The sequence below is a fragment of the Calonectris borealis genome, chromosome 7, assembly GCF_964195595.1.
Source record: "Calonectris borealis chromosome 7, bCalBor7.hap1.2, whole genome shotgun sequence".
In the NCBI taxonomy this organism is placed as follows: domain Eukaryota; kingdom Metazoa; phylum Chordata; class Aves; order Procellariiformes; family Procellariidae; genus Calonectris; species Calonectris borealis.
The window spans coordinates 7,529,810-7,557,103 of NC_134318.1; the positions used below are offsets into that span (position 1 = coordinate 7,529,810).

A 27,294-nucleotide genomic window follows, 5' to 3' on the forward strand; every position below is an offset into this window, starting at 1 on the left:
CTTTTTATAAGTATAGAGAGCTAACTCCCTGTTTGCCACAGGATTGGAAGGACAAATTTCATTATCTTGTGATAACAAATTTTTGACAATAAATTCCTCCATGTACACAGTTCAAACTTGATGGAGAATGCACCATTTTTCTCAACCACTGATGCCAGAAAGAATTAAAAGAGCCATAGTCTGAACACTTTAATGCAACTTCTGGTACTAAAGTAAGATTTGGTATTTTTCTGGATTTCACAGACTCTCTGTAGAGGTTCCCCAGACTGCTTGGATTTTAGCTAACTTCCAAAAAATATTTAAAGCATATTTTGTACTTCTATAACCATATTCTGTTAAGATACTTCTTTTTTTAGTGTATGAGAGATGTATAGGCAACATGAAAGAGACTACAGACCACAAGTTATCAAGCATACAAAGTAGAAGTATTTATGTAATCTCTTTTAACACCAAACCAAACTATGTGATTGTGCATTTGATAGTATCGACACATACCTATTAATTTACAAGTAAGCTTATATTAGAGGTTCTGCAATGAAAAGCGACATTAATGTAGTTTACTGCATGTATTTCAGGACTATTCCAAAGAAAAGTAAAGGTTCTAATTTAAGTATGTTCTCACCTTTTAAAATTCAAGCTTTGATCCTTCTATTGAGATGTCTAACCACTGGCCATAACTGTCGTCTTTGCAGGATTAGAGCCTCATAGTTTCCCAATGTTTGGCTACATTAAAGAGAGACAAGACCAAACTCTTAGTACATCATTTTCCTGACATTTAAACTACAGAATAGTCACACTGATGTATTAAAAATAGATTTAATACCTGTGTCCTTCAATCTTTGCTAAAAGTGATGGTCTTGGATCCAGAATGCTTTGCTGAAGTAGTGGTTTTGTGGCCAAAATAAAGTGAAGAAAATAAATCTGTGTATCTGAATCTTCCACATCATCTCAGAAAGCCTCTCTCTGTCAGTGAACAGCGCCGAATGTAACAAGAAGTTCTTGTCAGAGAAAAAGTTCGACTCTCAGGCTGAGATTCCCCCATAAGCCGTTGGGAGCAAAAGGCACACCTAATTTTACCTCATACTACTGCACTGGTATTAGAAGAAGGGCCGCGGTTGTAACGGCACTTGACGCTGTGGAAATAGAGGACAAGCAGGGCTGAGAACTACCCTCTCCAGCACAGACGTGGCCGCCAGAGGCCCCGGGAGACCGTTAGGCTCCCTCACGGCGCGGGCCCCGCCCCCCCCCGCCGGCAGCAGCTGCAGGAGCCGCGCGCCGCTTCGCGCCTTCAACCCTTTGCCCGCGCGCGGGAAGCGCGCGCCCCGCCCCGGCGGAGAACCGCCCTCCTGGCACCTCCCATTGGCTGTGCTAGCTCTCTCCCCGCCAGTGGCCGAGCTGGGAGGGACCAGGGGCGGGGCTTCTCCGGAGGCGGGCAGGGAATGCGGCTGTACTGTACTGTACTGTACTGCGCCTGCGCCCTGGCGGGGGGCGGGGTTTTGTGAGGCGCGGGACTGGGGGGACCCGCATTTACCTGTCTGTTCGCGTCGGGGCCGGGGTGCGGGCTGGGCCGTGGAGCTGAGGCGGGACGAGCCGTGCGCGGCAGAGGACCTGCTCATGGCGGAGAGGTTAGCGGCCGAGTCGGGGGGGAAGAAGAAGGGGGCGGAGACGGCCGCGAGCGCGGGGGTTTTGAAATTTAAAGCTCTCGCGCCCCTCTCTGCCTCTCCCGGCCCCTCCGGCTCCGGGTATGGGAAGGCGGAAAGGAGTCCTGAGGGCCGCCGGAGCGGGGACGGGGCGGCACAGGCCTTCCTCGGGGGTGGGGGAGAGGTGGGAAGCGCTCGGGACTGCCTGGAATAATCGGTGAAAGGAACTCGCCGCTGCTTAGCGGGTAACTGGTATTTGCGCTGGGCAGGGCAGCCTACCTGTGTGAGCTCGGTCCTTGCCTGCGCCCGGGAGCTCTAGCGGGCAGCGTTCGGTGTCAGGAGAGTGGCTGGCCTGACCGCGCTGTCTGAAATTTTGGCCATTGGCCAGATGAAAAATGAACCTTGAATATCAGTTTTCTAATTATCTTTACGTTGAGGTTAAGGGGGGGAAAAGTTAGTTCTCTGTGTCTGATGTGCTTGGGTGATTGTGGGAATTCTTATGTGCTTTACAGTGTTCAAAGAGATACAAGCTTTCTCACAAGCACAGGGGTGCAGTGCAGTTATAATTAACTTCTAAATGAATACGAATATATGGACACCAAAAGGAAGCAGTAGCTGTAATAAATACAACTTACTTAATATTTATGTCTCCTTCCTTATGTCTCATATATTCAAATGCTTGGTTTTCATCCCTGTCATCCAAAGAAACAATGTGGAAACATTACCAGAGAGAAGATTTCCTACAGTCTACCTGTATAGAACTAAAAAAACCACACTAGATGTATATAAAAATTGAAGAGGGTTAAAGTTGGGTTTATACTTGAAACTTTCCCTCTTCTTGTATATGGGTTGGCTGTTTTCTTTTCAAATAGCATCATGTCTTTACATTAATGAATTGTTACTTCAGTTTTCAGAAGAAAGTGACTGCCTCCCCTGACCCAATACATAGGAATGGGTTGAACAACAGATACCGTGTGTTGGAAGTCAGCGTAATACAGAGAAACGGAAGCGACCCTGAGAAACACTTGACAATTACAGCGTCTCAGTCCCTGGAAGATACAGAACTGTGCATTCTTAGGAGTGGCTGGTAATCCATACAGAAATGTAGATGTCTGAAAAGAGCATGAAATACCGGATTATTAAGTCAATTTTCTTTGTGTTGCCTGTGAGATGAGTTTCACTGTCTTCAAAGTGATACGAAATCCTGAAATATCATCTAATGTAATATTATCAGTATATTAGTGTAATGGATATTCATCTTGAGAGAACTGATGTCATGTAACTTGTGTTGAGTGGATATTGCTACCTTAAAGTTTTAATTTGTCTTTGTACTAACAAACAGCAAGACAATAAACTCTAAGCAGGCTATTTTGTTTAAGTGTTGTCTTAACAACACTTTTGTCTGGACAATTGGAAGTGTTCTTCTAAATTATGTACCCTCATTGTACATATAAATGTACAAAGCTATGTCTGTAAAACATGAGGTTTTATACAGTCTGTTAAAATCACCTTAGCTTGAGCTTTACTGCAAAAGCTTTTTCAAGTGAGGATAGGATTCTAATTTAGGTGTTTGCATTGCATAGTGTGTCACAGAAGAAAAGACAAGCTTAGTCTTTTGAAACACTGCTTCTGAACTTTTGTGCTTCTGAAACAAGTAGAATTGTTAAGTAAAAAGGTAGATCTCATGTAATGAAAAAGTAGTATGCCAATTTAAAACATAATGATACTGAAATGGATCTGGAATGACTTGAAGTCAGCAGGATTTCCCTACATTCAGGCTGTCCTGATGCATGACCCAGTACTCAGAATTATCAAAGTTTTGTCAGTAAAAATTCCTTTATTTACTTTCAGAACTTATTTAGGTCAACTTCTTAAAAAAGAATCACAATAACCTCCTGTTTCAAAGTGTGTTGAATCTGATATATTAATGTATAATTTCTAATATGTTGTGTCCATAGTTTGCAAATGGTTGTTCAAATGTATTACGTTATAGGGAGTCTGTTCCGGTTGTCCCAGGAGACATCATTCATTTAGAAGGGGAGTGTAGCTCCGGTACCTGGGTCATAAATGAACAGTCTGGATACCTGGTTCTTTACCCAGATCTGCTGCTTTCTGGCACTACAATATCAAATAGTATTCGATGTATGAGAAGAGCAGTGCTGAGTGAAAGGTTTAGGGTAAGTGTTAATTGTAGAGCATCAAGCCTATTAATGGGTTACTGTTCCATTGAGACTGGTGGTTTAGCTCAATATACTAAAACTGGCTGAGATGCTGTATTGCAAAATGTTGTTATTAGCTATTCATAATGTTTACAACATAGAATACTTTAGAATGGAAACTGTCTGTCTCTGGTTGAAATTCCTGTGTTTTTTGAGAATTGCGGCTGAAATAATCCTGTATTCTTAATACAGTTAATGGGACAAAGAAACAGTCTTCCCACTTAAAATTCTGGCAACTTTTTTGATAATCTCTTGCCACGTTTTGTGTGGATATGAATCCTTTGTGAGGGATGTGCCTCTTGTCAACCATATGAAAACATAACCACACTTGGCCAAGTTAAAAGCCTCTGCAAAACCCAGCCAATTCAGTTAAGAATTGGTGTGGGCAAACTCTGGAATCTGAATCCAGCTGCTGGAACTTGGAAAGAGGAAAAGTTTCTTGTGGTAGTGACCTTGCTGATATGTGAAAGGCAGAGAAGCAACAGCTGCCAGTTTCAGCTGAGGAAAACTTCCAGACATGGTAGGAATATAAATCCAACGGGCAAGGGAATTGTAATGGAGTGGTAAACAGGCTGGCTGGGAGCCTGTGACTGAAACATGAAAATTAAGTATTGGAGATTAAGACTGTGAAATGGTGTCAGCCCTTCATTAGAGGAGTAATGGGAATAAATTAATCGTTTGGAAGGGACAATGCAGAGGGTCCTGACTCTGGGATAACACCATCCACCAGTTGAGTGCAACCCACAAGTCCCAGGTCTGTAAAAGATACCAGTAAGTACTGAAACCACAGTGATTAGATTTCCAGTTGTTTGGTGGTGGCTCATGCAGAGGTCATAACTTACTACCACTTTCAATTCTTATGAGTCTACAGAGATCTGGTGATGCTTAGATGGGTTTCTGAGCCATTTTGGTGATACTTGGAATCATTTTGTGTGAGTTGGTAACACACAGGAAACTGCTACGTGCAAAAAAATCTGTAAGATAGTAAAGGTAAATATTTGCATTAGGAAATACTGCTGTTAATACTGCCCACAGGGAGAACTTGCTCAAAATTCATTTTAATCTGTGCCTTTGTTTCTCACCCGTCAATCACAAAAGGGTTGTATCCTAACATTATCAGGGTTGGGATAAAAATAAGATAAAGCAATAGGAGAGACCCATTTCAATTTGGCTGTTTTCACAGTGAGGTTTGAATAGATATTAATTAGTGAGTTGAAAGCTCTTATGATCTTGCAATTAAATAAGTGCAGTCCATTGTGTGCAGCAAATAAAAACCAGACATTTTGTAGAAAAGTTGGCATGAAGTGGGCGTAAATCTTCGTGTGTGTGTATATATATATATGTGTGTGTGTGTGTTCTATAACATCTGTTGCAGGGCTCTGAGTCTGCTTCGCGCCAAACACTCATTGGTACAATTCTTCATGAAATTTTCCAGCAATCGGTAACAAATAACTTGGCACGAGAAAAAGTAGAAGAACTCGCAAATAAGATTGTGTATGGACAAAAGTATCTCAAAGAAATGTAAGTAGCATTGCAGGTGTCTTTTATGTTTGGAAGACAGGGTAGGAACACTTGAACTAGCAGATAAAGTTCTAATTTAAAAAATGTAGCACTAGCATTGGGAGTATATTCTGCCAAATGACCTTGCTTAGTGAAACTTGGGTATCTTTTAGTAAGATAATTCTCTGTTTCATAATGTAATTTAATTTGCCTTCCCTGTTGAGCTACTTCTATAATCTGAACTATGCTTCTGGAGTAACTATATTTATGGGTTTTTTTTCTTTCAGACCAAACAGGTTGGAGTGTTTGTGCCTGTAACCTTAGATTTCCAGGCATCTCCCAAAGCTGAGTTAAATGTGACGAGCATAATTAATTTTGATCCTCAGGAGAAGAACTAGAAACTTGTGACTGACCAAGCATTGAGATGTCTGATATTTTCATGTTCTGTATCAGGTTACGTAATGGCTCAGTTGTTAGAGGATCTTTAATTTATTTTCTCTGCAAAGCTGATAGAAACGCTAGCCAAATTAATAGTCTTCATATTTCCGTCAGAAAATGGCAAGATGAATGGCTGTCAGTTTTAAGATTATACTGCAGACTTGATGAAAAACTAATTCAAGTCATGTAAAAAAATTATATATAGAATATTATAAATTATGTGTTGGGCAATGTCAGTATCTGTTAGCCCCAGACGAGTTGGAAGTTAAAATTGTAATAAGATTTATTACTCTAGTTCTGTTATGAACGTAGGTATTTTGAATTGTGACTGCTAAGATTGCTTAAAGGCTTTTGTGTTACTCTGGGCCTCTCTCTCTGAAACTGTTGATTTGCAATTCCTCTTTGTCTATGTAGGCTACTATTTGTTGGGACTGAAAAGTAAGTTACGTAAGTCTGGCTGTGGTCATTTGCACTTGTATCAACCTTTTTGTGCAAAACCCACTTGTATTTCTCTGTTGCTGTAGAATAATGACATTATTTCCAGTGAATGCCAGCACTGAATTATCTAATGCCACATGATTAGGTTCTGTTTAATAAGACTTCTGCTTTCTTGTGTATTTGTAACTGTAGCAACTGCAGAGGATCATGATTCCTTTCCAATTAAAATGGTCTGACGCCTGTCAAAATGTATGTGAAGACCAAGTAGCAGATCAGTGTATTCAGACAAAAAGCAAATGGTCTTTTTAAATTTTTTTTTAATGTTTTCAATTTTGCATAAAGCTTAGGAATACCCATTTTTAAATGCGTGAGTCTGGTATTTCTTTCTTGCAGTCTAGCTATTAGTTTTGTTTCATCACATCTACTGTGCTGGTGCTTTCATTGTGCTACACCTGTTGTTTCAAAAGTTACATCAGAAACAAACGTAGTGTGTTCCATCTTTTGTAATGGATGTTCAGTTATAGTTTTATGAATTAATCGAGTTAAACCTTAATAAATCTGTCATTATCTACAATTTATAGGTGTTTATTAAAACTTGACAGTTATTTCCATTAATCTTGTTGCTACTTGAGACAAAATCTTATTAATACCAGCAGCAAATCTAATACTTCAGTCTCCTTAATGTGCATGGCTTTATTTTTCAGGTATCACTTAAATCTGAAACAAACAGAAATAATGCAGGAGGTGGAAGAATATTTGCCATCATTTTTTAAATGGGCGGAAGACTTCATGCACAATCCAGCTAACCAAAATAAAATGCAACTAAAACTGTAAGAAGCCAGAATTAAAAGTTAAAACTCTTTTAAGTTGTATATCTTGTTTGGTTCACTTTTAATTTTTAGAACAACACTTTGAATGCAAATCTGTTCAGTGATATGGAGCTAATTCATGGCTTCGCTGCCAAAATAGCTAATCTTGAGCTGCATTTTTAGCTGCCATTTTGAGTACTGGGGAAGACATTAAGACTGAGGGTGAACTGACATAAAAAGTCTTATTGGTTTTAAAATCCTTGTAAACAGTGTGGTACGAAGTAGACATTTTAGTAATTAGAAAAGCAAGCATATTTGGTCTACTGACTAAGCTAGAAGTTACTGTAAATATGTGCAAGACTACAAATCAGAATGTGGAACTACTTGTTAATCAAATGTGATTCTTCGCTAAGATAACAGTTTATCAGTGAAATGGTGATTTTACTCAACTGCTGCTGAGCTCTTCTTGTCTGTGGCTTCTTGCTGTTAATGGTAATAGCCATAGGGTGTTAAAGTTTCAGTGAAACGGCAGGTCTGAGTAAAATCTATATGCTACTTTCCAGTGTGTATCATTAAACTTTGAAGAAACGAAGTGTTTTAGAGTGTGGTTATTCAGAAAAGGCCAAAAACTATTAAAACCAGTTTAAGATTCTTTTTTAACTTTGAAACTTAGGTGAATAGCAAAACCACATGCCAATGTGCAGTTTAAGGTAACTTTCTGTTATGATGCTCCTCTGTAATGGGAAGATAGTCTGAGTGAGACTCAATGCATTTTATTTGTAAAATTAGTGCCTAAAGAGTGCTTATAATGCACAAATAGTAAATATTTAATTACAACACATTTTAATATTTAAATATTAAGAATTAAGGGAAATTTTTAACTTCTGATTTAATTTTCGTCCTAGGTCAAGTGGTGAAAAACCAGAAGATTTCTCTTCTAAGGTAGAGATTGTAGATATCTTAGACATTGAAGAGAATATCTGGTCTCCCAGGTTTGGGTTGAAGGGAAAGATTGATGTTACAGCCAGGGTGAAAATCCATCGCCAGTCCGGAGTACAGTCTAGGATAATGCCATTAGAGCTCAAGTCTGGCAAGGAATCTAACTCCATAGAGCACAGAAGTCAGGTACAAAAACCAAATGTCTAATTTCACTATCATGTATACTTTTTTATTTTATGAGATGACCTATTTTGTCTTATTAATGTGAAACACTTTGTTTTTATGTGGTGTAATCTAGATTTATGGATGGCAGATCCTGGCACGTCCAAAGCTGCTGATACAAAATGAAAGTGAACTGGGGAGTGAGATGTATATACATTTACCGCTTTCAAACACATTTATGTTCTCTTCCTACTATATTCAAGTATTAGGTTGAGGCAGACTGCTTCAGGAATTAGTGTCGTACATCTTTCCAGATAGCTGGCCTGATCTAGAGGTAGTAGCCTTGTTCTAAGCTTTTGTTGAGGAAGATGCATTTTAATCGAAATCATTAGTTAGGTGCTTACTACTTACGGCTTCTAGATTCTACCACCATTCTGCATTGTGGTAGCAATGGCTGCTTAACCATATAAATTATGGAAAAGCTAAATACAGCTTATAACCTATTTTGTTTTTAATACATTGTAATAAGTTTATATATAATGTTTGCAGGTTATTCTGTATACACTGTTGAATTTAGAACGGAGAGTAGATCCTGAAGCTGGATTTCTTCTTTATCTTAAAACTGGTACTATGTACCCTGTTTCTGGAGCTCGCATGGACCGAAGAGGTAAAGTTGTTCCCCTTCCCCAGAAACCATAATTATTTTAATTAAAATGCAACATTTTAGTAATAGTTATAAAGTTTACTCTCAGGAACATATCTGTACTTGGAGATGTATCACTTGCTATAATGTTACTAATTCCAATAAACTTATGTTAAAAACTTAATTGTTTTATTAATACTCCACTAGGACTTTGCTATATGAATACTCACTTCTTAGCTGACTAAAAAGTTGATGGCTAGTTTTAAGTTAGAAATTATTACCAACAAACCCAAAAAGAACATCAGCTTAAGTTGTTCTTTTCTTGACAGAATTAATGAAGTTAAGAAACCATGTGGCCTTCTACTTAACGCACAGTACGTATAAATCTGCCGTGGGAAGACAGCAGTCACAGCTTGCTGCTTTGCCTCCTGTAATTGATGACGGTCAAGCCTGTAAATATTGCTCCCAAATACACAATTGCTTTCTATACAGCAGGTAAAAAAAGTTTGACTCCTGTTTTTACATAAGCTTGAATAACTGTCGCTTTTGATACTGTGATTTCATTTTTGTGTTTGACAGTTTCTTACTTTATTGAGGACTCTTGCACCCCAAAAGAATGTTCCGTAGACCCCACTGCAGCTTTTATAGTGCAAGTCCCTGATCTCGCAGAGACTTAATGTGTTCGCTCAGATACACTTTCTGCGAGACAAAATCTGAGATAAGTCTCAACAAAGTACTTGATGATGATAACAGATTTCTGTTTTATCTAAGTTGATAATAATTATGATTTTAAAAAGCTATATTCTTGCAACTCTTTGAAATGGGCAGTCTTTTGAGGCTTAGTTATGGCTGGATAACATCTCTTTCACTTTGACTCTGTAGAAGATTGTTTCCCTGTAGGGTATCACACAAGTAATGATACAGTGGTATTACTCTGCTGAAGTGTTATTGCATCTCCTGTTAAAGAGAAGTCATGAGAAAATATTTGATAAATTTTCACATAAAGTTATTGAATTGTTTTAAAAACTGTTATAAGTTTTAGTCTTGTCTTTATGCTGCACAAAAAACGGAACCAAAATTGTATGCTGAAGAGATCACATGAGATATGTTAGAACAGGAGAGCTTTTGGGGTGGTCTTGTGTAAATATAATGCCTCATTGTTTTTAAAATTGTAGGGGTAAAAGTGTATGTTGAGGGAGCTAGCTTTTTGGGCATACATGATATGTTTCTGTAAACTAGTTTTTGTGAAATAGTACTTCTAATATTCAGTTGTTACAGCAACAGGATTATTACTAACTGGGTAGCTATTCACTTCTGAACTAACTTTTCTCTTTGGTCGCATTTTGTATACGTGATTAGGTATAATGTCTATTGATACTTAGTTTTGAGATAAATTGGCTTGAAGTCTGCTTGTGTATTAACTATTAAATCCCCTTCACTTAGCTAAATCTCAATATAGTATTCATATGTTACAAAAAAGGGATAAAAAAATCAACTATCTAAATGTATACAGTACTATCCTTGAAATGTCTTTAATTGGCCTTTGACTAACTTACTGTCCTTATTAATTCAAAATCATAGAGGTGATGTAAAGTTACTAATATGAGATTGTTCATATGAACAAAGGATACAGATTTAACTTTATTTCGGTGATGATAGATTAATCTATCTGCTATGTTACAGTATATATTTAGATTGGCATTATGTACATATAGACTTGCAAGGAAAAAAGATACAAGTTGACTCTTTACTGTATTTGGTTCTACTCTTAGAGCTGTAGAACAAAAGATGGCCAGCGTGACTTTTCCTCCTGCTATGGTACCCATTATTGAAAGAGAGACCCAGCACCTGAAGCCCTCCCACTTAGAGTATTTCAGGCTGTGGTATCTAATGTTAACCTTGGAGCTGCAAAATGGAGAGGATAAGAAGGGATACAAAAATATATGGATGATACCTTCTTTGGAAAGGTAAGATGCAATTTCTAACCTGGTACAAATGATGCTCCCTTCGGTAACTGCAAATGAGGCATTGTCAACTTGTGTTTTCAATACAAGGAAAACTAGGTGTTTTCTAGCGCTTGTACAAGTAGTCAAATATGCTGCTTGCCTAGGTAGGTTTTTTGTGACATGTGACCTAACGGAGACATTAGCCTACTAGATTTATTGGTTTTGTGTTTGCAATATGATATTTTGTTTTTTGTTGTTGTGAAGTCACACATAGGAAGTAGCAAACTGCAGCCTCAGTCTTCAGAAGCAAAAGTGATATAATTCTGTTTCGTTTGTGTCTCTGGGGGCTGAGGCTGGGTGCTGACTGTGAGCCCAGCTCATTGCGCTGGTTTCCTGAGGGTTTACTTGACAAAGAAAGATGCATTTTTGGACCATACTTCTAGGTGTGGCTATGAACGTGGGTGAAAGCAGACTAAAGGCTCTTGTTGGCTGAAGTAGCATGTTATTATATATCACCTAGTCCAGCAGCTGTGGAAAAAACAGTTGATGGTTTGTAGGCCCATTTCAAGGCATCTGTAGAAGTGAAATGTAGCTGAGTTGTTTTAAGTAAAACAAGCAACTCCATAAACAAATATGGAACATCTTAGTGAAGTGGATCCATACATTTCAGTATTTGTTTTTTTAACAGGAAATTATAGATAACTTTAGCCTAAATATCAGAGTCTGTTCTTGGAAAAAGTACATGGGTTCTACGTATTTTTACAATCACTTTCTGGTCAAAGTGGCTGTTGTAAAGTGACTGTTTAATCTTCCTGGTTCTTGTTGTGTGTGTTTGGGTTGTTGTTTTTTTGTTGGTTTGGGGATTTTTTTTGTTTTGTTTTTGTGTTTTGGTTTTGGTGGTTGGTTGTGGGTGGTGTGGTTTTTTTATTTGTGTGGTTTTTTTTTTAATATTGCTCTTACTGAGAGGATCTTAATATTCAAATATATTTCTTTTTCTAATATCTTCACAGAGAGAAGGCTGGAGATTGTGTTGGAAACATGATCAGAATTGATCAAGTGCAGGAAATTTCCGAGGGACAGTATCTACATTTTTTCCAACGTAAAAATGGTGCCATACCTGGAACAAACCTCTTGGTTGGTGACAGAGTGGTTGTGAGTGGAGAGGAAAATGGTTTACTTGGTTTGGCTACTGGATATGTTAGAGAAGTCAGTGTGACGAAAGTCTCCTGTTTGTTGGGCAGGTAATAGAACAAAAGGAAAAATATCTGTTTGAAGACACTATGATACTGGCTTCAGGAAGGGTACTTCTAGGTGTCCAAAAAGCTCTGACATGGTCTGACTCTTCTTGCTGGGCTTGGGGAAGTACCCTTTGGAAATTCTTGTATCTTGATTGAAAATGTCAATACTTGGTCAGTGTACATACCTGTCTATTTAACTAGGTTGTTCGAGTAAAAGCATGCTTGCAAACTCCATTTACTTATGTCTCCAGCATGAGAACTATATAGATACTGTGATTACTATGTTAATAGTAACTTTCATTATTCAGACTATATTATCTTTAAATTGGGCTCTGATCATGTTTTATTTAGATCGGTTAGTAGTGTGTGTTCTAGCTATTGCTTCATTCTGATAGGGGGTATCACTTAACACTTGGTAATAAGTCTTTAATCATCAACATGCTGCTTGTAAACAGAATTATTTTTTCCATGTTACTGTCATCCTTCAGGAATTTGTCAAACCTCCCCAAGAACACCATATTTAGGTTGGATCACGAAGAAGGAGATTTTGGTATAGGAGTTCCCTTTGAAAACCTTTCTAAATTGATGAAAGATTCCCCAGTCAGGTATGAAAAATCAAATTAATTTCACACTTTCAGTATTTTCAGATAAAGTTTCTCAACTGGTAACTTTTGATTCTTATTTTTTTTATCCACAGTGAAAGGCTCCGCAACTTGATAATTGACTTCCACAAACCACGTTTTATTCAGCATTTGAGCTCTGTCCTTCCTCCAGAAGCAAAGGAAACTGTTGCAAATATTTTAAAGGGTACAAAGTGGTTTTCCCCACAGTCCTCTGTTTAGTACATATCTATAGCCAAAGCATTTATGACAGTAAATATAAGGGTATTTTCCTACTTTGGGGTCCAGTGATAGTTTTCGGCTTAAAAATTAAAACCAAATTCTTACCTTGCATGTCTTCCTGTGATTAAATTAGTCATAAACTAGTTGGAAGACATGACCAGATATGTGATTAGAACTTTATTTTACTTTTATTAGTTGCTGCAGCTTGCAGTTTCAAATAAAGTGCCATATGACTACCTCTCTAACCTTTACAAAAGGAAGGAACAGGGAGCAGGGAAGGCTCTTGGCATAGAGGAGGCAGACTTTGAGGGAGTGGAAGGAGATGGGCTTTGGTGTGAGCATTCACTTGTATAATCACTCTTGCTGACTGTTGGCTACTCTGTAGCGTGGGATGCTTTGTGGCACTCTTTTTTTTTTTTTCCTTATTAAAAAAAAAAACCAAACTAAAATTTGTTTAGGTATTTGGCAATGTCTCATTCGATGAAAAAACTTCATTGTTCTCTGTCAGAGTTGTCTGTGAAAACACAAACTTAACGGAATTCTCTTAGAGCAAGTAGAACTTTTTATAAAAACTCAGTCTGAAGACTGAAAGATGTCTTGTTGCTTTGAGGACTACTTCAAATAAGAATTTCGCCCAGCTTCCTGGAAAACTGCTGAAAGGATAGAAAATGAGAGGAAGGCAGTTATTCTGAAACTCAAGAACGATTGATTAAGAAATAGTGGAAGACAGGGAGAACTCTGTCTTCCCGTACTTGCAAGCCATATATTTTGTTTACAGAAAGGCAGCAATAAACCTAGATGTTTCTAATTTTTTTACTTGAGCTTTGCCTAGTCCAAATAGCTGGAACGTGCTGCCTATTTGCATCAGACTAGGGAAAAACAGCTCTGATGTAACATTTCTTCTAATCAAGATGATGCTATATGTGCAGTACATTTCCCTTTGCTGTGAGCCATGTGTTTGAACATGGAAGTGGGTACGGTAAAATAGAAATGTGCGTACAAGATATCATGTGGAGGTGGTCATTTAGGGTATTAGAAAAAAGTCACAAAAGATCTAAGAATAAAGATGTCTTCAGTGATTTATTTCTAGGACTGTAGTGCAGACCCTGTACTACTTGTCTGTATATTATGTTTAATATCATTACTTCATTAGAACCTACAGACTTACTCTGCTCAATTCTTTTCTTTAAGGGCTTTAGTGGAGGAGGAAACTATAGTTTCATTTTATTAACTTTAGCAATCATTATAATGATTATGAAGTATAGACATTTAATTTTTATTTTTCTTGTTTAAAGGTCTGAATAAGCCTCAGAAACAGGCAATGAAACAAGTGCTACTTTCAAAAGACTACACGCTTATTGTGGGTATGCCTGGAACAGGAAAAACTACTACAATATGTGCTCTAGTAAGATCATGTACCTTGATGTTTAAATTTTTTTTGGTGAGATTTGGAGGAGAGCATTAAACAAACTGTGTATAAAGCATACTGTCCAAAATTAATTGTCATAACTTACTTTACTGGTGTCTGCATAATTTCAAAGAAGAAAACATTTCCTTTTACTTAAGAACTTATATTTGGTAGAACTAAAAATGTATTTTGTGGAGTTTGTGGAGGATTCTCTTTTGCTTGTGTAGGAATATATGTGGGAGGGAGGAGATTGAAGTGTGATATTTAATCACTTCTGTGACACTTTAATGTTAAAATTCTTTGACCCCAAATGTCAGCAAGTCCTCAAATTCTGAGTTACAGCTCAAAAATAGGGACTCCTTGGGGAAGTCAGTAACTTGTCCATTGCAAATTGTATAAACCCACGGTGCTGAAGCTATGTGCAGCCTGGTAGCCATCTCCTCTAGTTGGTGGTTCTCCTTCCCCAGGAATGGGCCGCAGGAGCATACTGGATTCAGGCGGTGGGCTGAGTGAGTTTTTCGTGACATAGCAATGTCATCTCACTTCCAGTTGTCATCAACTCGTGGGGAAAGAGGAGGCTGGAGAGCAAGTAGCTGCTGCTATTATCAGATCAGCTCATTCCACGGAATTTGTTGTGGCTAAATTGTCATGGAGAACAGTTTGTGGGAATGGGCTGCATGACTTCTTCTTACAGTGGGGATCTTTAGAGTGCAGTTCCTTCTTTTCAGTGCAGTTTGTGAGTGTGCATGGATGTTCTTAGCTCTCGCTGTTTGCAGCATGCACAGTAAGCCTGCTGTTTGAGAACCATCAGGTCTGTTGCCCAAATTGCATTGACAATAGCTAACTGGCAGATCTGACCAGCAAGACTGATATAAATGAAGTCATACTTGTTCTTGGCTTCCTCTGAAACTTCTTGGGTTTTTTTACCCAGTCAAACATGGGATTGCTGATTCTTGTGTGTAAACTAATATTTTTTTCTCTTTTCTTTCCCTTTTCCACTCATTAGGTGAGAATTCTTTCTGCTTGTGGCTTCAGTGTTCTTCTGACTAGTTTTACACACACTGCTGTAGACAATATCCTGCTAAAGCTAGCCAAATTCAAAGTTGGTTTCTTGCGCTTGGGGCGAGCTCAGAAAGTTCATCCAGATATACAGAAATTTACAGAGGAAGAAATTTGCAGGTCCAAATCAATTAAATCTGTATCGGATTTGGAAGAGGTCTATAGCAGTCAGGTAAGAAAAGTGTTTTTGCTAGCCCTGCAAAATATTAAGGATAATTACAATTAGTATTCTGGTTGTTCAGATGCTGCAGAGAAGGAACTCATCCCAGGGATGTGTTACTGGTGTGAGAAATCTGAGCTGAAAAAGATACTCGATTTCTGCATCACTTCAATTTCTTTATAGCCAATAATGACCAATATTAACAGTCTGAAAGTTGAAAATAATTTTTTATGTCTACATAAAATAACTAATCATTGTAAGTAATAATTCCCAAAGGCTCCAGTGCTTTTATCTGAGATCTTGTGTTGGATTGTTTACATATATATGCTCTCCTAAACTGTGGTTCCTTGACAGATTTATCCATTAAGGGGGAGGTGATTAACTGCTGCAACCTCCTTTATCTTTATTGACATATTGTTCCTGTTTGTCCCTTTTCCCCTCCCACTTGTGCTAGTTGTGCCATTTGTACAATCAGAGGGTGGGGAAGAGGAAGAGTGGTGTGCTGTGGAGCTGATCTAGTCAAACACTAATTTCTGATTGAAAGATTAGTGCTGCCTGCGTGAATGTAAATGCAAAGGACTGTAATGGGAGCTGGGTAAACTGAGTCAGTAGCAGGTTCAAATTAAATTCGTTGAAAGAACGAATCTTCATGGTAGTTGGAGTAAATGCCAACATTGCAAAAGCCACCATTTACTTTTTTGTTCATGGGCATTGCAGGGAAATGATTGAAGTCATAAGGGAAGTGACTTAACGTTTCATATTTTAGTCATTTCAGATTGTAGTGGAAGCACAAAGATGGGAAGAACTGTGCTGCTGTTGATTTATCTTTTTGGAATTAAAAAAACCAAAGCAAAACACATAGTTTTCTAAGGTGGTTGCTTCAGCACACTCCATGAATTGTATATGCATAGAACCTGATATCGCTCTGAACACATGGCAGGAGCGAGTTATTTACTACAGTCTGTTCTAGAGCTGTTTTTTCTTTGTCATTTGCAATTGATGCAAGAATATGTGAGGCCAATATGTATGCAAGGTGTGCTGGTCTGATTTCAAGGATTAATAATTTGATTTATTTTATCTTACATTTTAGTTTAGTTTAATGGGAAAGATTATTTTTTCTCTTAACTTTGAAAATGTAGTGCTAAAAGATATAAGGTGTATCTTATCCTTAAAGTGTGTCTCAATTTTCAGCCAGTGGTAGCAACGTCTTGCATGGGAGTAAATCACCCCATCTTTGTTCAGAAGCAATTTGATTTCTGTATAGTTGATGAAGCTTCCCAAATAAGCCAGCTCATCTGTCTGGGCCCGCTCTTCTGCTCCAAAAGGTTTGTGCTGGTAGGGGATCATCAGCAGCTGCCTCCACTTGTACTGAACGCAGAAGCAAGGTAAGATAAAATGCTGCTGGACAATTATTAGTAACATGAATTCTGGCAAGGCTCTTGCAATATTTTGCTTGACACTTTTTTTTTTTTCCTCGTTTGTTTTGTAACAGAGATCTTGGCATGAGTGAAAGCTTATTTAAAAGGCTGGAACAAAACCAAAATGCTGTTGTCCAATTAACTGTGCAATACAGAATGAATAGGTATTTTAAACTTTTATTTATTACATTGAGATTTTTAATGTGGGATTGAAACTGCAAGATTTGATGCCTTTTCTTGTTTTTTAAATCTTTAGTAAAATTATGTCACTGAGTAACATGTTAGTGTATGAAGGCAAACTGGAATGTGGCTCAGAGAAGGTGTCAAATGCTACTGTTAACTTGCCCAACCTAAAAAAAATGAAACTGGAGCTTGCAGATGCTTCAAGAACATGGTTGAAAGAAGTACTTGATCCAGACACACCTGTGTGTTTTCTGAACACAGAGAAGGTAAAATTTGTTAAGTTTCTCCTTTCAAAATTGTATTTTTGATGCAAGTTCTCAATACAGTCAACATGTAAAATTTCATATATCTTAGGTAGGGTAAAATATGTAACTTTAAAAAATGGTTTTGTAGTTACATGTAAAATGTGCAAAAATGTTGTTAGTATAGCTGATCAATTGGGGGGTACAGCTACTGCTGGAAACATTGCATCTAAGAGCAGCTGAAAAGTTTAATTCAGATAATATTTCAGAAAAATATTGAATGTACTATAAACTTTGTTCTCATGTACAGAATGTAGCTCAATGTGTAGCCATATTGGATGCCCTTGCAACTGTAGAATGACCTCATTTCCAGCGGCTGAGGGTCAGTGGTGTCTAAGCTGTGTGCCAGTGGCAGGAATAATTGTAATTCTCAATTGAATTTTACAGTGTGAGGGAGGAGTAAGTTGGCTTAGATAGAGACTCTAATTTTTGCCAGGAAAAAGAAACTCTGGAATGGATAAGAACTGACTTCTAGGTTAAAATGAAGAGGAGTTTAAATGCACGTGGAAAAAGATTAATAAATTAGTACGTATTTGTGGTCTGTAGAACTTGCTGTCACTGTAGTTAGTGACTGGATTATGAAGATTTGAGTTTATCTTCCTCTCTAACAGGTTTTGTGTTGATTCCTATTAATACTGTGTTTTGCCAATAATTGTATCAACTGATGATCTTTTATGCTGACCCTGGAAAGAACTCCCCAATCTGCGCTCTCCAGGACATTCTACAGGATTAATTTTTTTTTTTATAGCAATTCTGATAGAATCTCTTCAATGATCTAAAAAGAAACACAGTGTTTACTTTAGTGACTTAGAGAAGCTTCTAACAATACATAAACTAAACAGGGGGACCTTTTCCAGGCATGCCTCAATAGCTGCTGTCCCTTTCACAGAAAAGCAGACAACTGGTCAGACAACAGGGAAGATGTTTGTTCCAACAGGAAACTGGCTGATACACTGTTCATCTATTAATCAGCCCAAAATTGGTAATGTGAAAGCTAGAGTTTCTGTTCCATTTTAATTTTTTTCTTCCCTAGAAAGCCCATCTGGAGTATAAGACAGCTGTTCTGTTTGTAGAACCAGCAGGAAAGTTTCACTTTCCAAAATAGTCTTGGTTTTATTGAGACATTAGGCAATAATGTCATATCTCTTTTTGGACTTCCTGTCAAAACTCTGTGTATTGTGGTAGTCATAGAGGGGGAGGGGGGAAAAGTGTGGGGGGGACCCAACCCAAAACCCCCCACCAAACACAAAATCAAACAAAACCAGCATTTATTTTATTTTCTTTGACTTTATAGTGTTTTTTCCCTGTATACTGTTGTTCGTAGTGTAACCAAGAAAAGCTTCTGAAGAAACATATTTGGGGGGGGATGCAAAAGGGGAGAAAGGAGAGGAAAAAATATCATACGACACCACTAGGAAGCTTGCATTTATTATGCTCACTTTTTAAAAAAAGAAAAAAGCCTCTATTGTTTTCTGTTTAATAATGTGACATGTTTGTGACAGTCATTGGAAATCTATTTGTTCCTTTTCTGCCAAACCCTGTGTCAGTCTGCACTTCCTCTGACAGCTTGGGTCTGAATGTTGAAAAACTGTATCCTTAATTTAATGCTAGTCTTCTAAGTAATTCTAGGCTAAAGTTATTTTTGTTGGGTTTTTTTTTTTGGTATACTATGCAAACATAATAAATATAAATGTAAGCATGTGTTATCATAAACATGACCTAGCTTTTAGAACTTTTTTCCTCTAAAATAGTTTTTGTATAGTTTTTGGCTGCACTAATGCTAGTGTGAATAGAAACCAACTGTTCATTAAAACAATGCTTTTCTGCTTGAAGAAAACTTGAGTGCATGCAAGTTTGGAGCCTTCTTAGGTGTGATGTTTTCAGAATAGTGAATTAAAAAAAAAAAAACCACAACACAAAAAAACCAACTCCCCCCCCCCCAAACCCAAATCCAACAACAAAAAACCAAACAGCACAGCTATAACAGTATAGCTCTTAGTTCAGTTGTGATATGACAGGCCATAACAACAGTTAGATTGAGTGTATGATGGCAGTGTAAAAACAAGTTAGCTTACAGTAAGTATTAAGCTGTGTAGCTGTTGAGGCGCAAGCTATGGAGAAACTGCTTTTTTGGAAAAGGCAATGGAATCTTCTAATATGAAGGAAAATATTTTCTGCTTCTGTAATCCACACAACGTACTGAAAACACACTATGTCGTGCAAAAGAAGCTTGGAGGACATGTTGCAGAAAAATATGATTCTTGCTGAAGTATGTATTACCCTACTTAAGCAGCACAATATAGACTACTTTTTTTGCATGTAGCTGGAATCCGAAAATAAACTTGTGGATGCAGTAGCCTACTCTTAATATACATACGTGCTGCCTTGAGAAGACCGCTGTATAGAGTTGCAGCGAGGTCGCGTATGGGTTTGTCAAGCTCTACTAGATTTGTTTTTTTTCATTTGCAGTGCATTGGTGTGCTAGGCATTGAACATAGATTACACTTAATGAGCTACCCAGTCAGTTGAATTCCTGGATTTGTGAAGCTTTTGATGCATATTGTACACTGTCAGGTTCTATACATGTGCAGTGGTACTGCTCTAGCAAGCAGATACCACTTACCTGGAATACTCTTACAAGTATTAACTATGTATTACTTTACCCACATGTTAAACATTATAGTTATCTCCAGATTCAGCCATTCAGATGATATTGGGGTGGTTGTTCAGAGAAGTAAAACTGGTTGTAATAGGATTCTGAGAGTATTGCTTTAAGTCAGACTATACCACCTCCCATTTTAAGTGGCAATGCTGTCATAAAAATTTAGAACGAAATCTGAACAAAGTGGCATCTAAGAAAACAAAGTTGATGTATGTAACTAGTATTAGAGGCAAATAGTGGAATGGATGAAGTAGTAAATGGCAGTAAACGAGTAAGGTAGTTCATGGAATTCAGAGCTGGAAAGCGGTTTAATGTATGCTCAGTTTTAGACTGTTTTTGATTAAAGAGGTTTGTTACTTGACCCCAGATGTTTAGCTGCCTGCCAGTTTACTGGAAGGATAACATCAGGGACATGTTCATTGCTAATGATACTACTTAAACTTTAGAGAAGGCAAGAGCTAAGCAAAGAGAATAAATTGTAAAACTGTGATACTGAAATGACAAGAGTTTCCATTCTAAGCTTGTTCCTGGCTTTCTGGTCTCATTCATACATGATGCAGGGAAAGGGAGTTAATAGTTAAGAAATGGTAAATTCAGTGAATACTTTTTAAAAAAAATTTGGAAGTTAAATATAGTACTACCATTTTGGATAGTTCTTCCTGTAGTTTTAAATGTAGGCTTTCAAACATTAAAAAAAAAGTAATCCTTTCTGCCATGGAAATAAGGAAAATTCACTGTAAACATCACTGTAAGGAAAGCCTTAAAACAAAAATCCCATGTAAAATATAGTTTGCTCTTTTACCTTTTCAGGCTGGGAAATGTCCGTTTTTTCATATTATGTATATTGTGTGAACTGTAAAGTCAGATGATCAAGCTCTGGCAGTTTCTTAAGGTGACTTGCTAGTACTAGAAACTCATTTCAGCAGATGGTTTCAACTTGTTTTGCAAATGCAATATTCTGAATATTCTTTACAGTATAGGCTCTTATACTCTGTAAAATTTAGCATTTAGCCTTTTTTTATTAAAACTGTTACTATAAAAACACATACAGTACAGTGAGTTAGGAATCATATTATAGTATGCCACTGTAAACAGCAAAAGTCATTATTTTCCATTTATATTTTTAAAGGTCCCAGCACCAGAACATGCAGAAAAAGGTGGTGTAAGTAATGTGACAGAAGCTAAACTAGTACTCTTCCTCACATCCTTATTTATTAAGGTATCTTTTACTTTCTTACTTTGTTCGGAAGGACAGCTTTATAATTAATCACTTTTACATTGCTATAGTAATGGCAACTATATGTATTGGGTTATTCTTTGCGGGATAACCTTAAGGATAAATTGAAGGTTGGCTACATGTCAGTATAGTGAGGAGCTTGAGGTCTGTATTCAGTTCCCTGTCCTTTGCCTGATTGGATTTGGGATGCAAAAAAAGCTGGATGCCAAATCTTTTAAGAGATGAGGACTTTCTTGTGAGGGAGGGGAGAGGATTTTCCTTTCTTCCTTATTTCACCCGTCAACTTCAGGAGTAGTACAGACTAGGAGTTCTGAATGTTCACCTCACAGTTTGAGAAAGAAAAATGAGGATTTCAAGGATATCTGTCTTTGTGCTAGGTTAAGACAAAGCTTGTGAGCCTGCAGTAACTAATATTTTCTATTTTCTTTAGTTAATACTAGTTATACCTAGAGTTCCATTGAAGACTTAGAGTAGATAAAATATCTTACGCACTGTTTAGAAAAAAAATAAATCCTTGAGGGTCTTCTGACAGTGATGAGTATCCCAAGCTAACTGCAGTGACAATTCTTTTTTTTCTTCTTCATTCAGGCTGGCTGTAAACCTTCAGACATTGGCATTATATCACCGTACAGACATCAATTAAAAACAATCACTGATTTGATGGCAAAATTGAAGGAGAACAGAGTGGAAGTCAACACAGTAGACAAATACCAAGGAAGAGACAAAAGTATCATAATTGTATCTTTTGTCAGGAACAGTAATGATGAAAATGTAAGTTGGTCATGTTAACTTTGTTTCAGTCAATTCTAATAGTTAAAACACTCATTTTCAAAATGCATCTATCTACATTAAATTCTGAAATTTAAGGAGGAAAAATAAAAGCAAGTTATGTTTATTTAACAGCTTGGCGCCCTCTTGAAGGACTGGCGACGTCTTAATGTTGCTATCACAAGAGCCAAGCACAAACTGATCATGGTGGGCTGTGTTCCAACCCTGTGCCGCTATCCTCCTTTAGAGAAACTGCTCTGCCATTTGCAGTCTGAGGCAATGATATCCTTTTTCTCCACCCTGTTTTGTGAAAGGGGAAAGGTAAGATTGACTTACTGAGATTTGAGAGAAGGATGGGAGGATCTTTAATTATTTAGGTTGTACTTTTAACACTGATTGGCAACACAGTGCAAAACGTCCTAATTAAACAGGCCAAAATATACTTGAGATTAAGCTAATAGATGGGTTTAGAATCTTCACTGTCTTCAAAACTAGAAAAAGTCCATGCTGATTTGCAGGTCAACTTTTTTTTTTTAATTTTGAGGCCTGAATTTTTAATGCTTAATGCTTTTGCTTTTTTTTCCTGTGATCATCCTAGTTTCTTGGCATCTCGATGTCAGTGTGATTGTTTTCCTCAGAAATACCGTGCATTTAAACACATCTGGTGAGAGAATGGTTCGTGAATAATGTTGTTAGAATAGAAAATGGTGTAACTTTCAGATGACTTGTTCATTTTTTCTTTCTCTCTGGCATGGTATAGAGTTTGATCTAGTTATGGCGTTTCCATCTCCTATTTAAATAGGAAAGGCCTCGTTTTCTACTTTCTTTGCAAACACCAATACATATTCAAACAGGTTTTGTGTTTTTGTGAAAGCGGTGTGTTGTGCTTGAGAACTACTTCCTTAACTTGCTACATCTTCAATCTTCCAGCAGGGGCTCATGAAAGTATCCACAAGTGTAACATTTTATGATTGTGAAGATGGAGGGTTTTACAGGCATTTGTGCATTTTCTTCTGGTGCTGCTGAATGTAAATAACTTGTTAGTGAGGTGCGAGTCCTGATGTGCGCTGGTTAATCTGAATGAAGCCAAAACAGAAATCACATTCAATTATTTTAAAGGTTTTCCTTCAGTAAAATAACAGTACACACTTCTTTCTTTAAGCCGATTGTTAAGCTGCTCGTTTTAGTACCGGTGTACTTGTAACAAACCAGAAATACAAAGTGTTGTGTTCCTTCAGATACTGGATAGCTACTTCAATATTCACTTTTATCTTGATAAGCAGTTCTCTGCATAAGTGAATGGGGAAACACTTGAGGCGGGGAGGGGGGGATGGCTAAATGAATGCTGCATTGAGTCATAGTTTTCTGAGCTCAATTTGGTTTTAAAGACTTTAAAATGTAGTTTACATACAGTAATTCCATTTATTAGAATTCCTAATTAAGATGCTGTATTGTGCTGTTTGGAAAAAAATTAGGAAAAACTTCTTTCTCTCCTTCAAAGCCTCATGTTCTTTAAAGTGTACTTCTGCTTTTTTAAATACTGAAGCCTTTTATATTTATATACATAATGTAATTAATCTCTCATATGAAGAGCTCTTGATGACTTTTCTAATCCCGTGTTTTTGCATACTTCTGAGAAATGTGATGTTGATTCACTTCATTCCCTTTTATGAACTAACATATTTAGCAGATAAATTTGCCAAAGTGAAATGCTGCCCAGTTGAAGATCCTAGTAAAACTCTGGTTTCAGTTTATCTGATCTGTAGTCTTTTCTTCAAAAAAAATTCCCAAGAAACAAAACTAGAGATGCAGACTAAGAAGTTTACATGCTCAGGTTCTATTTTTTGTAAAGATAATAGCATAAGTACAATATAAAATATCCTTTACTTGACAGATCTGTTTTAGTTTCTTCATACTACCTCATACTCTAGGCTATTACTGAGAAGTTTCTTTCCAAGATTGCTGGTGGAAACATCAATTTTTTTGATTCTTCAAAGTCATTACTATTTGTTTTCTCTTGGATCAATATCAAGTAGTTGTGTGCATATAGTTGCAGACAAAATGTGGGCATTTTCACTCTTCTTTAAACTATTCCCTAACTTTTGTAATGTTTGAAATAATAAAAATTTTATGTTGGTTTTGTTATAGTTGTTTACACTTTGCTTTGTGTAATACTTTGCTTTATATAATACAAATATTTTGAACAGTACAAAAATAATTTGAATAGTTGACAGGATATCCTCTTTTTCAGATGAAAATACATGCTGCTTCATCAACTGTGTATGTGCTCTGGGTCTTTCAAAAGATAAAAAGTTAGGATAAAATATACTCTTATTACAGTAGTGATTTCATAATAACATATCCTTGTATAGAAAAGTTTTTCTTTCTATGTTTAGGATCTCTGTGTACAAAGTCTTAAGATTTAGCTTATCTATTTTCTTACACCAAATTATGCTTATCCAGGAAATGATCTGCATGCTATTATGAAGTTAATAAATAAATAAATTGGAGATATTGCCATCCCTCCACAAAGCTGTGTGAAAAACAGATCCCATATTTCCTTATCTACTTCTAAAATGTGCCCTTTCTTCTTGTTGCATGGTAAAAATTGGATTGAGCAGAGATCTACAGAATAAACAATGTTTTGATCTGGTAGTCTCAAACAAAATCAGACATGATTCCCTGAAACACTCTTGGACTCTAATGAATATATATATTGATATAATATATCAAAGGAATATCTTGTAAAAGTAAAAAAAAATCACTTCTGTTTGCTGCCTTTAAAATGGCTTTCTAATGCAGATACAGTCATTGATACTGCGGGAAAACATACAGACACAGGTTGAGCACTGCCTTACTGCGTTGTGTGTTGCTGGGATTCTTAAAAAACAAACAAACAAACAAACCCCCAAACAAACAAACAAAACCCAAGAAAAACAAGGAAGTTGTTTTATGCCAGGCTAGTAGGATCTGAGCCTGACTATTAGGACTGTTCAATGTTTAAATATATAGGTTCCTTTTATTCTTTTAAGAGGTGGGAATCATGGATATAAGAAGCAGCCCTGTCGCCATGGGCTGTGTTCTGTCCCTGTGCTGCCCCTGTCCTTCAGTCCTTCTGTGCAGGCCAAGGCAAGGAGATCCTTTCTCTCCGTCCTGTTTTGTGTGTAGTCTCTGAAATTGGGTAAGGTGAAGCACATGGTTTTTTTTTCTACAGCTTGCTGGTTAGCCTTTCTTAAGGAGAGGAAAGAGGATGACTTAGAATAATTACTAAAGCAAAGTAAATTATAGTGCTTAAGATGCAGCAAGCATAAACGGAGATCCCACCTCTGTATGACAAAAATGCTTGATGTTAAACGCCTCAGACTCCTGGGGCCACAGTGGTTTTTGGTTTTCTGGTGAGATTCAAATTCCATTTTTTTTTTTTTTTTAAATTTAAAATCAAAAACTTGTAAGTAATTGAGATATCTGTGTTTTTTGAAAGTACCGACTTCTATTCCCAGCACACTATTTTTTAAGGTGCTGAGTTCAGAGCTTTTTCTGGGTGTTTGAATTTAAGAATAATAACGTTTGTTCTGACACACCTTATCCAGCTTTAGAGAATTATGATTTGGAAGAAAAATCGGTGTTGAGGCTTTTAGGCAGAAGAGAGAGGGTTTGTGCTGCTCGGCTGTGCTTATCTCGCATCAGGCACACGAAGCCTTCAAGAGAGGAGAACCGCCCTGACACTCTTGGCCGTGCTGCTCCCTCTCCAAGGCGGGCAGCTTGATGCCCTCCATGCTCAGGGCAAGGGATATATGAACAGTGCCGTAGCACAGGTAAACCTCGGCTGTCGGGATGCGGGCTGTCGCGATAGGTCCTGGCAGGGCCGCAGCCCCCTGGCGGGTCCGGGCCGGGGGCGGGTCCTCCCGCCGCCGGGGGCGCCGTTGGGTGCGGGCGGAGGGGCCGGGCCCACGCAGCGGCGGGACGGGAGGAGCCGCAGGGCCCGCAGGGAGCGGCTGAGGCGGCGGCTCCTCCTCTCCAGCCATGGGTGAGCAGCGGCTGCGGCGCCCGGGGAGCGGGGCCGGGCTGGACGGGGGGCTCCGGGGCCAGCGGCAGGGGAGAAGGGGGCCTGCGGGGGCCGCCGCCGCCCCTCAGCCGCGGGGGGTAACGGCCGCGAGCGGCGGCGCCCGCACAGGCAGAAAATGTCCGCTGCGGCGGGAGCGGGGCTGGGGGCGGCCCGCGGCCTCGGGGGGCGGTGGCGGTGCCGGCCCGGCGTCGGGGGGGCGCCTCCGGCCCCGCGGTCTGTCAGCCGGTGCGGGGGCCCGGGCGCTGGCGGGTCTCCTTCCCTCCCTCTCTGCCGCTGGGAGGTGCGGCCGGCGCCCATGGGCTTCGGGAAGGCTGAGGGGGTTCGTGCCGGCGAGCACGCGTTAGTGGAGGAAAATGCTTGTTTTCTGCTAGCTGTCGGGTGACACAGGGAGACCTTGTTCCGCCTGTAGCCGTAGCGACTACACGCTTGGGTGGTTTTTTGCACAAATACTGTTTGCAGTAGGGGTTTGGCTGCCCATCCAAACTGGGAGAGGAATAGTGTCTCTTGGGCCAAGACCTGCCGGTCAGACTGGTGAGGCTGGCGACATCAGTGCCACCTGCAAATAGTCCCTTCGGGGGCTGCTGCTGTGGGGTGAGATGAACCCCTCAGGGCCCTTGGTAGCTCATTTTGCTCCATGTATGTACAGTCTGCCCCGCACAATCCCTGACCAGCAGTTACTAGAAAACATGCCATGTGAAATTCTAAATCTTGATCTTTTTTTAAGAAGCAGGTGAAGAAAAATAGCTATATGCAGGTAGACCACGCTTTAAAACAGACCTAAAATGCTTTTCTGTCTCACGAAGACCAGGCAAGAGGGCTGACAATTAAAAAGGACAGTAGACGTGGAAGTCTGTCTGTTGGGAGGATCAGCTCCAGAAGTCAAAATGAGGTCACCTGAAATAGGAATTTGTGAGATGCCTTTGGGGAAATAGACTGGAATGTGTAGCAAGGGAGAGCTATCCACCTGAAGTCTGAATCGAACAAGGCTTTTTGTACAGTAACATTCATATTTAGTACTGCTAATAGCAAACCTAATAAAAAGCAGGAAATCTGACATGAGCTTTACCAGCAGAAATGTTCCCGTTGTTGCAAGCCTCCATCTGTTCCAGAGAGGGGTACTGATGCTGCTCTTGGTAGGGTTCAGGGTAGGGTTGGCAGCTGAGCGGGCAGGAAGTCAAGAGACAAACTAGAGAGCTGCTAGCTGGGTAAATTTTTGT

The 27,294-nt window shown here is 38.6% G+C and overlaps 2 protein-coding genes across 3 annotated transcripts in view; both read left to right on the forward strand.

Annotated features, from left to right (window-relative positions):
- Window positions 1-1,557: 1,557 nt before the first annotated feature.
- On the forward strand, window positions 1,558-24,156 carry DNA2 (DNA replication helicase/nuclease 2). The gene is made up of 21 exons (XM_075154208.1): window positions 1,558-1,625; window positions 2,548-2,727; window positions 3,634-3,817; window positions 5,235-5,380; window positions 6,940-7,065; window positions 7,950-8,169; window positions 8,695-8,812; window positions 9,118-9,283; window positions 10,561-10,755; window positions 11,745-11,975; window positions 12,461-12,577; window positions 12,670-12,779; window positions 14,110-14,219; window positions 15,229-15,453; window positions 16,633-16,826; window positions 16,934-17,023; window positions 17,116-17,308; window positions 21,136-21,225; window positions 21,832-22,014; window positions 22,147-22,293; window positions 22,926-24,156. The coding sequence occupies exons 1-21, from the start codon at window positions 1,615-1,617 to the stop codon at window positions 22,980-22,982; spliced, it is 3,093 nt and encodes a 1,030-aa protein (XP_075010309.1). The 5' UTR covers window positions 1,558-1,614; the 3' UTR covers window positions 22,983-24,156.
- Window positions 24,157-24,886: 730 nt separating this feature from the next.
- Window positions 24,887-27,294, forward strand: part of RUFY2 (RUN and FYVE domain containing 2) — a 28,873-nt gene continuing 26,465 nt past the window's right edge. For both annotated transcript variants that reach the window (XM_075154209.1, XM_075154210.1), the window contains exon 1: window positions 24,887-26,038. In XM_075154209.1, the coding sequence (XP_075010310.1) occupies window positions 26,035-26,038 (4 nt within the window). In that variant the 5' untranslated portion in view covers window positions 24,887-26,034. The remainder of the gene's footprint in view (window positions 26,039-27,294) is intronic.

Excerpts from the sequence above, each read along its gene's own strand:
- DNA2 (XM_075154208.1), top strand. Across the intron at positions 17,309-21,135 it reads GTTTTCTGAACACAGAGAAG|GTCCCAGCACCAGAACATGC; the intron begins GTAAAATTTGTT and ends ATATTTTTAAAG. Across the intron at positions 21,226-21,831 it reads TCACATCCTTATTTATTAAG|GCTGGCTGTAAACCTTCAGA; the intron begins GTATCTTTTACT and ends TTCTTCATTCAG.